The 18,183-nt window shown below is 44.1% G+C and overlaps 2 protein-coding genes across 3 annotated transcripts; one reads left to right on the top strand and one right to left on the bottom strand.

Annotated features, from left to right (window-relative positions):
- Positions 1–377: 377 nt before the first annotated feature.
- fkbp1b (FKBP prolyl isomerase 1B) lies at positions 378–12,378 on the bottom strand. Its single transcript, XM_034579565.1, has 4 exons — positions 12,140–12,378; positions 11,412–11,459; positions 2,141–2,253; positions 378–1,116 (listed from the first exon to the last, which is right to left on the bottom strand). The coding sequence occupies exons 1-4, from the start codon at positions 12,174–12,176 to the stop codon at positions 988–990; spliced, it is 327 nt and encodes a 108-aa protein (XP_034435456.1). The 5' UTR covers positions 12,177–12,378; the 3' UTR covers positions 378–987.
- Positions 12,379–12,535: 157 nt separating this feature from the next.
- wdcp (WD repeat and coiled coil containing) lies at positions 12,536–18,058 on the top strand. 2 transcript variants are annotated; one of them, XM_034579557.1, is made up of 4 exons: positions 12,536–12,770; positions 13,609–15,520; positions 15,643–15,763; positions 17,121–18,058. In XM_034579557.1, the coding sequence occupies exons 2-4, from the start codon at positions 13,610–13,612 to the stop codon at positions 17,312–17,314; spliced, it is 2,226 nt and encodes a 741-aa protein (XP_034435448.1). In that variant the 5' UTR covers positions 12,536–12,770; position 13,609; the 3' UTR covers positions 17,315–18,058. The 2 variants fall into 2 exon arrangements, with proteins under 2 accessions (XP_034435448.1, XP_034435447.1); XM_034579556.1 differs by having other exon boundaries at positions 13,587–15,520.
- Positions 18,059–18,183: the final 125 nt, after the last annotated feature.

The raw sequence follows: 18,183 nt of genomic DNA, 5'->3' as shown, positions 1-18,183 counted from the left end.
ACGAAAACATAACCTCACTGGCTGAGGATTTATTTGCAGAGCACATGTCAATTTTTATTCCAGAGTTGATCGATAAACAGTCAGCAGCTCCACAGGTGAGCCGCTCACCACAGAGAGAGCTACCGCCAATCCTCGTCCATCTTTCTCAGATTCCTCCTCCGCCTTATATCTGTTTATTTTTGTCTTTCGTTGAAATTCTGTGTTGTAACTCCCTCCTGTCCCTCCTCATCTCATCATGTGGATGCACCCAGGGGCGCTGCAAGGATTCCCAGTATTTCAGGTAACAACACACACACACACAGCCCAACCCAACCTTTCTTGGACAGGGGTGAAATCACAACCTGCTTGGTGGAGGTTATAACACACAGGACGCCGACTTCTCAACAAGGTACATGCCATTTTTATTGAAGAGTTGGTCGATAAACTGTCACAGCAGTAGCAACGCCTCTTGCGGGGTTCTGTACAGTGTTGGATTGGGTAAGATCGGACAGGGTACACTAGCAGTAATTACTTACGAGGGATATAAAATATACTTAAAAAAGCAACATTGTTCAGAACATTTCACGGGACAAACCTCAACCAAAGTGGCAATGCAGAGACTGGTATATAATGCCCAGTTAAAATAGAGCAAAAGTATCTAACACATGTATGCCCCCCCCCCCCCCCCGTCCTTGAAACTGTAAGGCAGTATATTTCGATTGCAACGTAGTACTTAGGCTTTTCATCAGGTGACTGATTTTCTCTTGGTTGAACAAAATTTACAACTTCAATGACATTAAATGAAAATATAGCATCTCGAAACAACAAACCAAAATGTGGTTTGTGTTCATTTTCTTGCATCGTTATTTATTGTGACAGGATGGAAACAAAGCAGCAGTAAACGTTTAAATATTGTAACAGTAGAAGATTGTAGAAACAATAGGAGGCAGCACCCTGTGGAAACAGGTCGTGGCGAATGCAAACTCGTCGACCTTCAGCCTTCGTATTTCACTCCAGCTTGAGCAGCTCCACATCGAATATAAGCGTGGCGTTGGGGGGGATGACTCCGGGGTGGCCTGTCGTTCCGTAAGCCATATCTGGTGTGCAAGTGATTTTAGCCCTCTGCCCCAGGCTCATCTGCAGGACAGGCGGAACAAATGAAAACATAACTGACTATTCTCTTTATTCTCATGTGCCGTTTTAAAGACCCTACACGTACACACAGGTCTTCATCACAGAAAACATTCTAACCTGCCACAGGAGGAAACACGCAACATTAACACGAGCTCCTATTTATTTATTTATTGCAAAATATATTACAGGTTAACAAACCAAACTGGTGACTTCCATGTTTTAGACCAATCACAACTCATTTTTGTTTACTTTACAATTTAGCTGACAAAAGCAAAAATATGGCAGAGAATTTTAGATACATAATTTCATACTTTTGAGGAAACTTATTCAAACTAAAGCAACTTCGGTCCACACAATCGTTTTGGCTTCGTATCAGTTTTAATCCCTGTCCATACTAACACGCTTGTAAAGGCATATCACGTGACCGCTTGCGCACACTGGCCATGCGTGTCCCAGTGTAAATGAGAAGGCACGCGCGTGCTGGTGTACACAGATTACTGGAATAACAGCTTGTCTCCTACACATGTAAACAGTTGCATCTTTGTAAAATACAGAATTTAACTGCATAACAGCTGTAAGCAAACACAGCAGGGTGCACGGGCAATGCTAGTTTATAATTAGCGATGTTGCGTTCTACACTGGTACCCGAGGCTAATGCCGGGTGTTTTGTTCCGGAAGGGGGTCATGTGACAGGAGCCTGACGAATCAGCGAAGGACGCAGCCTTGTCTGAGAGCAGCTGTGTTTACTTTGTGCACCCCCCCACAGCAATGTGTTAAAAGTATGGGACTTGAACACACCCCCATAGAAAACTACTTAAGAATCATCTGATCTTTTTTACTGCATTATCAAGTAATAATACGACTTTCACACGTATACGAACTAGGACCAAATGGGTGGTATCGTCTCTTCAAACATCACAGACATACATGAAAAAGGGAACTTAACAGCTGTAACTGCAGCTATAAACAAATAAAAGCTACTCCCTATTATGTAGCAAAGCAAAGCTCCTCAGCGTTCCCCTCTCACCTGTGCTACTCCTTCCTCCCAGCCCTTAATGACCTCCAGGCGTCCAATCTTGAACTTAAAGGGCTTGTTCCGGTCTCGAGAGGAGTCAAACTTCTTTCCGTTCTGCAGCATACCTGCAAGAGAGAAGGGAGGAAAACTAAATTCAGAGAGTTGAGACGCATTCGGTAAATTAACTGCACATTTTTGGTTATGTGCTGCAAAATCAAAACTAACATCACACTAATTTCAATGGTTGTTTTGTTGCATATCGCCTGCTCTTATGTAATGTTACTAATTGTCCACATGCAGTACAGTGTGATACTTTATCAATTCAAACCCCTTCCTTTAGTTAATTATGTTTTGGAACAACACATTTTAAGATTAAAAGAATAAAAATGTGGCGCTGGCTCCAGCCTGAGGAATTATTTTGGCCGGGGTTTCTTATCAGGATCTTGGGTCTGTTTCAATTACCCAAATGTACAAAGGGAATGTGAATCAGGAGGCAATGGCCTGGTTCAGTGGATTATTTTTAAAGTTAACTAGGCCACTGCTCGCCTGTATCTAGACCACAGGGAGAAAAGGGTAACAAAGGCAGAGCAGCGCAGGACTGTGCTCCTTCAGAACGCTGACCAGCCACTCAGGCGTGATAACAACACTGGGGCCATTAGACGCTACTAAAGGCACGGAAACACTGGCCCCACTTCATTAGTGGTTTTAACATGCCCTCCTCAACTTCCCCCTCTGCCACTTTCCCTTGAGGGAATCCCCATGGCCATCTGAGGCGATGCCCTGAGAACGTTCTCTCAACAGCCAAGACACTACTTCACAATGACTACTACTCCCTAAGTAGCCCTTTTCCACAGGTCAAAAAAAACCCGAACACTCGATAACATCTGGCTTTTTTCTGCAGTGGGAATGGATTATATCAGCATTCACTTCCGGGTTAAGTGACTCAGCAGAAAACACAGGTTTTTAAATCGGCTCCGGCTCTGATTGGCAGTGATTGAAACTAGGCACCCGGGTGAACGCGCTTATTTAGCAAGACAGCGAAGAGAGGCAAAATCCTCCACTGGCAATAGAAAACGAGTCAATCGCCTTTATAAGCAGGTTTACTTGCTTTTAAACACTGCGTATATTCATCAAGTTTGGTGTAACAGAGGTTATTCTGAGTATTTTATCTGCAGTGGTCAAGCGAGATACAGTGCTCGTGAAGGAGGGACATGTTAAATGAATAACAAAGTTTCCTTCCTCAAAAAGCTCCACTGATGAATTGTTTCCACTCAAACAAAGTTAATATGGACGACATCTCAGATCACATCATTTTACACCTATATGGTCAGAAGTAATAAAACATATGGGTCATTGACGTGACGCCTATATTTTCTGTCCGACTGCATTTTCTTCTGTTAAAAAAAGGTTTAAATACATAAAGAAATATCATATATATATGTAGTACCTGTCCCGTATATGTACACACTTTAAATTTCCAAAAACCATTAGTTATTTAAATGTTTCTGTTTTTTAAAGTGTCAAAATATCATGTGGTGCAACCGTCCGGCCATGACTGCTGTTGTGAAAACTTCTTTGAAATTACTCAAAATCTATTCAAATTTATTTTCTGCCATATTTGGCATGATTTCCAAAGTCTTTTGTAATCCTGTACAAAATTGCAAAGCATTTGCATTTATATTTCCATCATAGTATACAAACAAACTTTGTCCGATGATGTCCATTTTATGAAATATAATGTGGCGCGACCATCAAGAAAGGACCAATTTGGGACTTTGATGTTGAAATCCATTCAAAGACAGGAAGTTGCATCATAAACCATTTTGCCAAGGACCCATGGAAGCAGCAACAGGTTTGTAACTCTCTCTCAAATTTGGAAAAAAATAACCTTTTTCACAGCTGGTATGTAGTTGCCACATTTGGATATCATGTGGTATGACCTCAAAAAAACTATGAATTCTAAGTTATTTCTAAAAAATATATATTTTGATTATAAATGTCATAGTGACCTTTTGTGCTGACCTAGTTTGTTTTCTTTAGGTGGCCAATTCTGTGGCTGTAAATTTTGACTGAACTAGAAAAATATCATGTGGTGCGACCAAATGTGGTGCGACCATTGCAGAGTGTTTTACATGATAGATATATGTCCTAGATTGGGAGTTTTGGGGCTTTTATAAATTCAATTAATGATTTATATACATAAAGTACTCGGTTATTATGAATTTATTAGTAATTCACCAATAAGGTGAATGATGTTTTTTAAACCCTAGTTCAGCCAAATATTTCACAACATCTACTGTCAGTTTGGAGGTCGCCCTGGTGATCCCCTGTTGATTTAATGTTCTCTGCAGTAATTTAACAAGTGTGAATACTTGGCATTTAAAGTTGCGTGTTAACTGAAGTTTAGTCATAGTGTCTGGCTCATCTAGTCACATGAATGTTGGTATACTGTACTCCTTCTCCACTTTCACCCCTCCTCTAAACTTAGTAGGTCCATCACTTCCAAGAATTGCAGTAGGCCAGATATCAGTGGGTTGGGCCTGCATTGACCACAGAGTCATCAAGTACACAGCACCAAGGCAAAGGCCACCTGCTACGAGCATTCGAGCTGCCCAGACTCAAAAAAACCTCCAGCATCAACTGCAGAAAAGCAGGTTCACTTTCTGGCTGCAGTGCCTGCAAGCTGCAGAGACACTCTGATTGGCAATGATCACGAGTGGGAAGTCAGTGAGGAATCATATGCTTGGCATTGCACTAATGAGCCCCACTGGCTGGGTTGGGGTGTCTGCTGAGAGGCTGCTGACGTAGGAGAGATTGTACACCTACGCACTTTACGTGCTTTTGGTCAAGACTTCACACTGTTACATAGACCAGAGCAGTATCAACTCCCAGTGGTCCAAAGGGGGCCACCATAGACCAGGAGAGGGTTGGACACCAACAGGGGCTGTGGTACACATTGGCAACTGGTCAAAACCAGTTTGAGGGAAAAAATTGAAACAATAGCAAGAAAAGTTTTGTTCTAAAGACACACACACACACACACACACACACACACACACACACACACACACACACACACACACACACACACACACACACACACACACACACACACACACACACACACACACACACATATATATCTACTATAAACTGCCTTAACTTTTTGCCACGCAACAAAAGCTAAATGTTTCACAGCTGGCTCTCAGTCTTTATCTTACAGGAAAGAAAAGATATCCAAAACTGCTTGTAAAAACCCCACTTGTATCACTGCTGCGTTATCACAAAGCAGGACCCTTCCCTTCCTGAGGCCCAGACTCTCTCCCTCCTCATGAGAGGCTTTCTCTCAGTAGTGCTCAGGCCACATTTTGCAGCAAAAGCTGTAGTGCGCAGGGGTGGGGTTATTTTTACTCAGCATACTGTATCCTGTCTCACCCCCTGTCTAGGACGCCTGCCAGCACAACAACCCCCACCCCCCACCGCTTGGCCTTAGTGTGGATGAAATGAGATGCGTGTAAAGCTATCTGTCTACGACAAAGTTGTAGTCTTGCCACCGCGTTTCACAGCTACGAGCATACACGTCTCAATGGGAGGAATAAAATCTTGCTTGTGTATTGTATTTACAGCAAAGACAATAAATAGCAAAATTGTTGCTGGTGCATGCATGAAAATGTTCCTTGGGCAAGTCAATTCTGAACCAGGTATGAGGTGTCTGGTTCTTCAGTGGACCAGCAGGGCTTGCTCAATTATTATTCATGTGCTCAAGAGTCACTGTCACAGTTTGCCTTATATTCCTGTCATATCTTTTCTGCAGGAAGATATCCTGACTACTAAAACCTGTGTACAGACAACTCAGTACAAGGTGTTCCCTACTTAAGTAGAATAAAATTAGGTCTACATTAAATTCATATCCATTCTGATGCTATGCACTCTGAAAAAAACAGGACAACTGAATGCCATAATTCCCAGAGCGCTAAAGCTGATTCAGGATATTTCTTGTCCTCATTTAGAAGCTGCATGTCAACAACTTTCTTTTTAAATTCACAACTTCGGGACTGCTTCCCATGGCATTCAGGAGCAACACTGTCCCTTGCATTTGAAGTGTGGCATTTCCTGACATACAACCTGGTGTTTCAGTCCGTCTATTTCTGTGCGTCACACTCCCAAGAGCCATCAGGGCTCGACCTCAGCACGTTTCACGGTGATGTCTGGAGCTCAAACATGGTAAGGAATGACGTCCACATTTAGGCATGACATCATATCAAGTAACGCCTGTTGCTCCTAAAGCTGCAGACTGGACTGTTTATCGGCACAGCCTAGTATCAGACTTTATCAATCAGGAAAACCCACAAGGTGCAGTGGTTTTCTACGTATTGACTGATATCAAGTCTGCTTTAAAAAAAAATGTTTCCTTCAGTGACAGCCGGACACAGAGAAATTAGCTTGTGGTTGCAGGATTCCTGACCCAGCCTGGTTCACAAGCTCTTCAACCCCGACTCTTCTTCAAATCTGTCATCTGCCCCCAAATCAAGCTATTCACTATTAGCTTTTCAACCTTTTTGCCAGTCATATATAATGACTGGCAAAATAATCTGGTGGAAAATAATCCAAGAGTAAAATAGATAGATGTTTCACACCATTGTTATAACTAAATAACTAATAAAAACCAAACCTTTCGGGAAAAATAAGCACTTGGACATACAGTGTGATGAGAACTTCCTAAAATGAATGGGTATTTTGATATTGGTTTGGTCAATGTCCCATTCAATAACATGGAGGAGGCAATGGATATTGATACAATCAGCTTTTTTCACTACCGGGTCAAATTCATTTTTATAGGCTCCGATCGGCAATGATACTTTGGTGTTAGATGTTTTATACTGCAACCAGTTATCGATCGAGACACTTTGGCTTCACTTTTGTGGAGCCATCATCTCGTCCGTCGTTACATACAGTCTTTGGAAAGACAGAGAGGCTTTATGAATCATTTCATCCTACCACTCTCATGGCAACATGGCTCCAACCTGCCTTTTGGCAAGTGATCGCTCTACTAATTTGGGCGACCTTAACTCTCATCAGAGTCAGAGGCGGGTCACGCACATATCTGTGTCTGTCTGCATATTTAAAATCCCAAAGGTGAAATTGTGGATCAAAAAGGGCACAGCAGTTAGGAGGTGTGTGTAAGAGTGTTTCTGTGATAGTCAGGTTCTCTAACATTAAATGCTGCAATCACAGTGGTCGTAAATCCCAGTTAGTACTGGGAGGTCACCCTCTCCATAGCCTTATGGTTTATCTTTGCAATCTGTAAAAATAATATCAGTGCAGGGTGCAGTGGAGGGTGCAGTGTGTGCAGACAGATGAATGACTTGAATAGGCTTATATGCTAAATCAACTGCTAACCTCCATTACCAGCACTATCCCTTTATTAGATCTTGAACTAATCTTGTCTTTGCGCTTCTAAATAAAACAAATGTGGGTTAGTCTCTGTGTGTACTACAGCGCACTGGCCTGACAAGGTAATAATCCTCAGTAGTTTACCTCTGATACAAATTCCTGGGTGCCTGATCCACATTAGCTCCGTTCAAGGAGAATAACCCAAATAACTAGGGCTACGTTGTAGCACTGAACGGGCCCGAGCACACGCAACTCTGGACCTGTTGCGGTTGGTGGAGAGAGCGATCGCGACCGGGCACACGGCTCCGCGTTGCATGTGTTTTGCACCTGCGTCTGTCACGCGACGTCGATCCTTGTCTACTAATTGCGCATTACGGTCCACGAAATCAATTGCAGATCACACGGTGAGAAATACATGTAAATCGAATGATAGTTATAAAACAAAGCTTACTTCCTGTTGCCAGTAGGTGGCTTACACTTACATTACATACAGACATATAGATCTGTTCAAAAAATCAGTTGGATCAAAGAGTGCAACAGAACAAAAGATCAAGACTGCTCTACAAGTCCGACACCGAGACCACAACGAAAACTCGATCAGTCAACAGCTGAGAGAATCATAAGTCTACAAGACAACTGCTCCAACAGCAACACAGAGCCAAACTCAGAGTAAACAATGGAAGGCCTCCTGCAACAACTGGAAGTCTCAGAGTTAAAGAATGTGAAGCTGTCGCTGGAGAACAAAGCTCTTAAGGTGCTGATGAACAGCAAGAACAGCAAATGGAATAAGGACAAGACACGGATGCAGGCTGGGATTGCGTCATTGGAGAGTAAATTGAAGAATGCCAAGGTGGTACAGAGAGGACTAGAGTCCAAGCTGAGGGAAATGAACAAGAGGTTGATCGTGAAGGACAAAGATATACAGTTCCTAAACAATCCCCCCCGAAGAGCCACAGGCTGTCATTCAGAGGATAACAGAGGAGTTACGTGAGTACAAGCAGAAGGTTGAGGATGTCGACAGGGAAAAAGATGAAGTAATTACCACTTTCCAAAGTGAAAAGACTGCGCTGGTCGATAAGAATGATGAGCTCACGGAAAAACTGACGGCCATGCAGACTCAGATCCATCAGCTTAAGTCTGACTGGGACCTTAAAGTCAACACTCTGGAGGATCAGCTCAGGAGTGAGCAGGTGGAGCAAGAGACCTGCCTTCAAAAAATCAAGGAGCTGAAGAGTCTGGTTAAAGCCACGGAGAAGAAGTTGCTCAATTTGCAGGAAGACTCACAAATCAAATCTCAGAAGATGGATGAGGATATCAAGTTCCTAATTGTGAAGACTATTAAGCTTCAGGTAAGTGACCTGATCAGCTCAGTTTTATTTGAACAATAACTTGTTGGATTGTGAGTTTGTTTCAGATTTAGACTTTGAGAGTGAAAATAATGAAACACGTGTCATCTCTGTCTTTTCAGGAGCTGGCCCTCATGTCAGACAGCGACAAGGCCAGAAGAAGAAAGGATGAAAGAAAAGCTCAGAAGGAGGAAGAAAAGAGACTGAAGAAGGAGCTGAAAGAGAAGAAGGAGCAGGAGAAGAGAGAGAAAAAGCAAAGAGAGAAGGAGGCAAAGAAGGAGAAGAGAAAGACAACTTCTCACCTCCCTTCACCCTGTTAACCCCCTTCACCTCTCCCATCCTTCCACGCCCCTAATCCTGTCTCCCATCCCCTCATCCCAACTGCCCTCCTCCACTTCCCTACCCCCCCCCCCCCCACACACACAAACTTGTATGTATCCTCACTTAAAAAATAAAAAATAAAAATATTTAAATTATTGAAAAACGATTCACACGTCAGCCTGATGTCCATTTTGTCATTTACGGTTCCATTAAGAGTTAAATGGACATCGAACGTCCGTCCCCAAAAAATAAAAATACGGACAGACAGACGGACGAAAGAAATATATATATATTAAATCCGTCCATCTGTCAGTCCAAACAAAAAAAATAATATGGACAGACAGACGGACGAAAAATAATAAACAAAATAAAATCCGTCCGTCTGTCCGTCCAAAAAAATAAATACGAATAATCCTTACAATTTCAATTGGGCCTCCCACCGTTCGGTGCTCGGGCCCTAAAAAAATGATTCAATGTGAATTCCATGATCATTTTCGTGTTTTGCATCATCACCACAGAAAAGCATTGAAGGGGGGAAAAGTTCATATACTCCTCACACACTCCACGTCCAGTTATCAAAGAGCTATAATGTCTTATAGAGTAACACTATTCTGACATAATGTTAATAGTGTGACCTGTTTACATGTAGTTACACGCTTAACAGAGAGAGTAGTATTACTTATTGTTAAGCAAATCCTCACCTTATATCCAAGGTCAGATTCTCACATGGTGTAGAGCAATACTCTGAAATGCCACGACATTTTTATTCCGTCTCCCAACTGCAAACTCATTTCCCCTACTGATGCAATAACATATTTGTTTCTCTTTTTGTGTTCGGTTGGAAAGGGTCCTTGCTTTGGCTTAACTCTGTATTCCGCGTGCCACCACTGCTAAAATACCAGGAGCTTATGAGTAAATCCTGTCGGTCAAAAAAAAAGAAAAGAGAGAAATGGGGGAATTTGAACGAATGAGAGAATAAAAAGACTGTTTGAAAAGTAGAGTTCACTTTGAATGCCGACACAGGTCATTAACAGGCTGTGGCAAATTCTGAAGTTATTAGATCTTGTAGTTCATCTTGGAGACTGCAGAGATTCAGGGGTTTGCAGAAAACACCAGCAGATGATGTGATCATTACAACAGAGAACATGGAGTAAGTGCAGTGGGATGAGGTGCTGGTGGAGACTACAAATCATCTGCTTTTACTAATTCACTACTCAAAATACTGGTAGATACAGGACAATCTGTCCAAAGACAAAGCCTCAGTCTACAACATGAGCCCAGTGAGGAAATCAACTGAGCAGCTTCACATACACGAGATGTATCATTTCCAATTATAGCATAATGTCTTACTGCAGTAGCTGATCTCTGCAAAGATCAGGCCAGAAGGCGAAATCTGATTATTTTTTCCACTGTCCCTAAAACCAAGTTCAACAACACAACATTTGTTATGTACCAGTCTAAATATAACCACATACTCGCTGGTCAAACAGAGCTGCAATTCTTATGTACTACTAACAAGTCAGTGAAGCCTAGAAATCAATAGAACCACAGATTAAGTCACTCATGTGGACCCATTCCAAGTAGCTCCATCAGGCACAAGTAAAAGCTGCATACCCAATAAAACAATACTCAGACAATGCCAAGAAGCATGCAATAACTTTTACAGCCGTGTAATAACCCTTGTGATACGCAGACAGACTGATGACACGTGAACTGGGTTTTGTTTACTTTCTGTCTGACCTAGTTGTCTGGTCTGCCAACCCAGGGGCACAGAACAGCCCCAATTTATTTCCCCAAACGTCTCAGCGACTCACTGCCACGTCTCAAAATAGGCCAATCTGACAAGAGGGAGAGAGGAAAACGAAGGCGCGTGTGTGTGTGTGTGTGTGTGTGTGTGTGTGTGTGTGTGTGTGTGTGTGTGTGTGTGTGTGTGTGTGTGTGTGTGTGTACATTATTACATAAACGCATGGCGCAAAAGACACAACGAGCCACCCAAATATGCTGTAATTAATGTTATCTGGGTGTGGCTGTGGTAACACCATGCATTTGACGGTGTGAGTGTCACACAGGTGTACACATGTCTGACAGGCTGTGTAAACCCTGAGAGTGAGCCGTGTTGTGCTCCAGACATGAAACAGACACGCGGACAAATTTCCTCCGTCAACAAAGGGGACAGGAAAACATGTGGTTTCACAGGCTGCAGAAAGCAAAGAGTCAGTTACCTATGTAATGAACAACACATGTCTGGCCCTTCTTTGGAAAGGTCCGTCCTGCAAAGAGAGAGAGAGAGAGAGAGAGAACAAGTGTCACAGTGTGTTGGTTCACCTCAGAGGCTGTCGGCTTAATCTTCTACAGAACAATGACAGGGGGTAAGTCTGGTGAGGTGTTCCCTGCAGGAATGCCATACCTTACTTCTGCCTGCAGACATACTGATGTCAGACATGAGTCTGTTGAAACTTCGGCCTGGAGGTTTATTTCCCTCAGGGACCATCACAAGCCTCTTATTGGCTATCAATGCATTTATAAAAGAGAGAAATAAACCTACAGGTCCACCAGTTCCCTGTCAAACAGTTACACTCTGAGCTAACTCTCAATTTAAAGAGAAAAACTTGCAGAATTAGCTTTAAGATCTCATTCATTTAAGAGTCAGTTAATATGGAGTGTTTTGAGAAAGACAGTATCCCGGCGTCAGAGATGCTGATGCACAGTGTACAAATGTGTCCTTCACAGACTTCTAATTATATCCCGAATTATACTACTAGTTTATATCCACCTCTTGAGTAAACTAACTTATCTCATACACAACTGAATTTTGTGTTTTTTTTTATCAATTGTTCTTTAAATCTTACAAAATCTGAGCGACATTCCCGGGGAAGTACCGAGCCCCGGACACCACACACCGACGCCACCCCCGCATTGAAGCGCACACAAGCGGATGAAAACAACTCACCATCACCGGGAGATATCGTCTCGACCTCCACTCCCATGGTTGCGCTTTCCTCGGGGATCAGCTCTAGCACATACAACCTACAATTATAATTTAGCGGCGACAAGTCGGGCTGTACCGGTGGGAATCATGCACTCAGCGACCACCGCCGACCCGGAGCTGCAGCCGACCGCGACACAGCCAAGACGTTTCCCGGTGCGGAGCGAGAGGCGGCGGCGAGATCTTCTACTGCGGCGCGCACGTCGTCTCCGTCCCGCCTGCTCAAGCTCTGGCGCCACACAGCGGATGTAGTCCTTCAACTGTCAGCTTTGCGCTAATTTCATTAAAAGTCACTCGTCGGCGATATAACTTAAGACAGCTCATATTTTAACATTTTCAATCCTCTTGAAAAAATACATTTTTAAGCGCGTTTGTGTTTGCCACACGTGCGTAGGGACCCCATGCGGGTAACCGTGTAATAGCGTATTTAAACTACATATCCCATAATGCAAATGTGCCGCTTGGTTAGTTTTGCTTCCGGGTCGCATGGGAGAAACGTTGTGGACAGATTTGGGTAAAACGTGGATTAAAGCAAGTGAAACTCGCTTTAAATGATTCACACGGAGTCCACATGAGATGCGTCTCGTTTTTTAAGGTACGTTAATCATAAAAAATACATGTCTGTGTTGAATTGTCCGCTCGTTTTTAGCTAGCTTGCTACTACACACACGAATAAGTGAATGAGTATAAACTTCAGACTGTTTAAACGAGTGTTTTTCCTCCTGTGTGAATGAGTTGAAACAGCCCTGCTCGTAATGGAGGCTGGAAGTTCACCTCGTTTAACTCCATGTACATTGGAAGTGTAAGTTTAGTTGTCATGTGTTAGTTAACACAGGGGCAACACAGTGCAGTGGAAAGGGTTGTGCAAGAAGGTCAGCTCCGCAATGTCATAGAGAATATAAAGAAGTTTAAATAAAGTGAATATCAATCAGGTGAACTAGTTAAATATAAAAACATCTGACACAATACAAAAATTATTACATATGTTAATCTCAAATCAATTTCTTTGTCTCATTGGCATTTCACATTGGATGTGGGAAATCCCATTTTGATTAAAGGATGATCAGATCTCTCCAAAGTGATGATCCAACCAGATGACCAGACGAGTGAGTGCTGTGATGAGACACTCCCGCTCCACTCATATGTTGTTAATGCCCCGAGGTCCCAACAGGACCCGTGTGTGCTGTTAAGGTCATTCAGGCATAAGCAGCTATAAGTGTTCGTCACAACGGCCTCAGCTCAGGCAGAGGGGATTAAGGCATGTACTTGGACGGAGACACGAGAGAGGGCTCGGCTCTTCTTAATCTGCATAGGTAGCAATAGCTACTCTTGTGCAGCACCCATTCAGATCAGATACCGGTCTCTCATCATTGTTACCTTCTGAGTTTTGTTTTGTTTTTTCTCTTTGTAGCACGTGTCTTCATACCTGCCAGGATGGATCTTGGTAAGGCAAAGCTGCTTAGGACGGGTCTCAACACCCTGCACCAAGCCATTCACCCCGTGCATGGGATAGCATGGACGGACGGCAAGCAGGTCTGCCTGACTTCTCTCTACTTCATCAATGGCGAGGTGAAGTTCGGGGACACCAACGTCATAGGACAGTTTGAGCACGTCTTCGGGCTCTTCTGGGGCCCGCTGTGCTGCTCCGACTCCCCAGCCTTGCTGGCTGTTCAGCACAAGAAGCATGTCACCGTGTGGCAGCTCCAGCTCAGCGCCCTCGAGCAGAACAAGCTGCTGTGCACTCAAACCTGCGAGATGAGCGAGCCTTTCCCCTTACTCTCACAGGGCTGTGTGTGGCATCCTAAAGTGGACATTCTGGCCGTGCTCACCAAGAGGGACGCGTCTGTGCTGTTTTCTGTCAGGGTGGACAACAGGAGAATCAAAGCCGACATCAAAGGTAGCGGACTCATCCACTGTGCATGCTGGACTAAGGATGGTACACGCCTGGTGGTGTCTATCGGCAGTGCTCTGCACTCTTACATCTGGAACGACATCCAGAAGAGTTTGGTGGCCTGCTCTTTCTGCCCAATCTTCGATGTGGGAGGCTACATATGTGCCATCGAGTCCACAGCTGAGGCACAAGTCGCTGTGGCCACAGAGCTACCTCTGGACAAAATCTGTGGATTAAATGCAGGCATGGCATTCGATATGCCGCCAGAGCCAGGGTCCCCGCAAAGCCCACATGCTGTGAGGCCAGATGACGACAGCCTTCTGGACGCGAGACGGAGATCCTTTGAATCTGAGCGGTCCTACATCCCCAGCTCAGGCCCTCTGGACCTCACCCACCTCCTGTCAAGGCACCGTCGCTCTGACCCCAGCCCGCTCATCCACCTGCGACGCAGAGACACGTTGACAGGCTCTGGACAGGACTCCTCACACCTCATCCTGGTCACATATGAGCGCAAAGTCACTACCACCCGCAAGGTCAGCATCCCTGGGATTCTGGTCCCAGACATCTTTGCTTTCGACCCGCGTGGTTCCACAGTTGCGGTGGCCTCCAACACCTGCAACATGGTGCTTGTGTACTGCATCACAGCCTCTGCAATGCCGAACATTCAGCAGATCTCGCTGCAGACGAATGAGAGGCCTAAAGGAGTCTGCTTCCTCAGTGACAAGATGTTGCTGTTGATGGTGGGCAGGCAGAAGTCCAACGACCCTGCATTCCTCCCGTCTTCTAACACAGATAAATACATTCTCCGTCTAGAAGCCAAAGAGTTGATGCTCAATGAAGAGACTCCAAATACACCACCCCCCTCCACCCACAACCATGAGTGTCCTGCTAATTTCTTCGCTGGGATTAGGAGGCTCTCTGAGAACTCCAAGTACGACAGGGAGCGCACAGGGATAAAGGACTTGGTGTTGCCTGGAGGGGGAGTACTTCGATCGCCAAGGAACAGGCGGAAGCTAGTGGAGGAGGTTAGGAGCAGCGAGCCCAGCCCCGTCACCAGCTCCGTGGACCTCTCTGACCGAGCATCAGACATAGCCATCTCCAGTGCCTCCTCCATCACCGTGGAGAACTTCGACATGGACCACATCAACCGCATGACCAACCTGGCAGTGGCCGGCCAGGCCAGCAGGGACTCCAGCCGGGCCAGCTCTCCTCGCTTCGAGCCGTCGGACAAGCTCCATGCCGAGCAGACGCTGCCCATGCTCGAGAAGCCGCCGGGTCCCGTCAAGGAGCGTGCGCTGGAGCAGCTCGGCAACAACATGGAGAGGCTTTTTACTCGCTTTGCAGACGTTCAGCAGTGCCTGACAGAAATCAGAGATTACACCCAGAATGGAAAGAAGGCCCTGACCGTCTACCCCAATGCCTCTGAACCCCCCTACGCCAATGTCACATGTCAGGTACAGCTCTACTCGCTAAATCTTTACCTGTGAAACCGCCTGTTGTAGTTTATGCATTGTTGCACGCAGCTTGCTTTATTTGACTGATTCTCTCTACCTTTCCTATATTTGTGCACATGCAGAAGCAGTTGTCAGAAAATGTGTTCATTGATGAGCGGAGGCCAGTGCTGCTGTGTGACGGGAGGCTTTGTCTGCGCACCCTCCAAGACCTCTTCAACCTAACCATAGTGGAGATGATGTATGGTACGTACAGCCTCACTTTTTCGCCGCCATTTTTCAAAATTGACATCACTTTCAGGATTGCATTGCTGTCAGTTTGATGTCATATATTTTTTATATCTGCTTTGTTGTTATAAAGCAGTAATGAAGCTGCCTCCTTAAAACCCTGTAGGATTAACCATGCTATGACAGAGGGTTTACAAATCAAATCCACTTAGAGGAAACTCCCGGTAGGTCTCTGAGGAAGGTTTCCCCCTGTGAGCAAGCTCGTGTGACGGGCACCTGGAAGTCACCACACAGTCGATTATATAAATCAAACTCTACTTTTTAGATGTTTTCTAAACGTCACATTGCCGACTGAATTCATTTTTACTGTTATAGAACCTCTACTGTTAACATAAGCTATAATTGGAAGTGATTAAAAGCCTAGGTCAGATTATAAGGTTTTAAACGAAAGCAGCTTACTACCTTTTAATGTGCATGGTGTTTTGTCCTGTGTAGCAAAGACTGACTGTCTCCAACTGAGACACAACAGCAATGTATTCAAAGATTTTTTATCTAAAGATGGATGACACGACAGGTCCCTAAGAGTGAAGCCAAAGCGTCTTGATCATCCCCTGGTGGCTGGCTGCAGTATAGCTCCAAGGTAGTGGTTGGGAATTTGGTCAGATTACCAGTCAAAGAACATGTTAGAAAATGTTCTCAGAGATGGTTTGTCGTTTTAGGTAGTTTTATCACACTGGTGTGTGTGTGTGTGTGTGTGTGTGTGTGTGTGTGTGTGTGTGTGTGTGTGTGTGTGTGTGTGTGTGTGTGTGTGTGTGTGTGTGTGTGTGTGTGTGTGTGTGTGTGTGTGTGTGTGTGTGAGAGAGTGTGTGAGAGAGAGAGTTTGGTTTTCGAGATATCCTAAATTTAAGTCTATTGTGGTTCAAGCTCCAAAATTTTTGCATCCAATAAATTCCCATAACGCAACACAATAGTGTCTTTCAATAGATTTGTATTGCCTCCTTTAGTTCCAACCACAGACTCTAGATAAAGATGGATGCACAAAAGTCCCAAAAGTGAAGCTAAATCATCTGGATTTCCCCCTGGTGGCTGACTGCAGTGTAGGTCATAAACCCCACCTCCTCCCTGTTGGTAGATGGGACATGAAGCAATTCAAAAATCAATCCATCAGTCCATCTTAATTTATGCCTTTTGTTTTTTTATATTTTTGGGGACATTATGCCTTTGTTGACAAGATAGTAAGCGTCAATAGGGAGAGAGCATGTGGGAAGACGGGCAGCAAACTTGCAGCTGCTGCAGGAAGACTCAAGCCTCTGTACGCTGGGCACCCCCAATCTGTGATTCTGAGCCAAAAGTCTGTGTCCTGTTCTTTCTCCAGGTCCACTGTGGATTGTACTTGTGGCAGACGCAGATGGCTTTGTGCCCCTGACGTTCAAGCCCAAAGAGGAGCTCACGGTGCGGAACGGGAAGCGAAAAATGAACCTGCGGACTCCCTCGAGTCCAGAGACCTCTTGCCCATCCAGTCCGGGCCCCGGCTTAAACCCCAGCACATACCCAGAGGCCTCGACGTAGTTAGTGTCTCTTAACACACACCCACTTCAGCTCATGGACTTGTACAAACATTGTTTAAATATCATTGGCTTGATCCAAATACACAGAGCGAACAGAGCGCACAAATATGCAAAAACTCAGATAAGCAGAAATGTATCTCAAATTTATTTTTGTATGTGAAAACAAAAGTGATGTGAAAAGGGCTGCCTGTTGAGATGTGATGTTTACATGTCACTGCTTTGAAATGAAACCAGTCTGAGCACTGAGCCATGGTTTTTCTTTTTTTTAAGCAGTGCTGTTATTGAAGCAGGACACCTGCTGTGCTGTGATGGCTCCTCACAAACAGCTTTGAGTGCTGTATGTTTTAGAGATGATGACGATATTCTGGCACAAGAACTAAGATAGGCTATTGTATGATGTAAATGTTTTGTGTTTTACTGGAGAATTGCAGATATACACATATACATCATACCCATTATAAAATAAGGTGTATACAAATGCAGTGTTTCTGATTCTGGATTAGCACTTATACACTGAATAGGTTATTATTTAATTTACCAACCCTCTCTGAGGTGTTAGGCTCATAAAACATGCTCATGAGATTTTCTCCTTTATTTATGTTATCACAGTAACTCAGCTCACCACTAGAGGGGGCGCTACTCAACACATTTCATGGCTGTGCAGTCTTGTCATGGAAGACAAAATAAAATACAGAGAAAATGTATTTTGTCGTTAGCCTTGTAAATATTAAATTTGTATAACTTGTGTTTTCTCCTTTCTTATTTTATTTAGCTTACACCTCCTCAGCAAAGAAACACAACACAGGCATGTATTGTCTACCAACCAACCTCTACAACATTTATTCATTTCATATCATCAACTCTCTGTAA

Source organism: Hippoglossus hippoglossus, chromosome 24 (assembly GCF_009819705.1).
Source record: "Hippoglossus hippoglossus isolate fHipHip1 chromosome 24, fHipHip1.pri, whole genome shotgun sequence".
Taxonomy (NCBI): domain Eukaryota; kingdom Metazoa; phylum Chordata; class Actinopteri; order Pleuronectiformes; family Pleuronectidae; genus Hippoglossus; species Hippoglossus hippoglossus.
The sequence above is the reverse complement of the archived record's forward strand: the minus strand, read 5'-3'. Positions and strand labels throughout refer to the sequence as shown.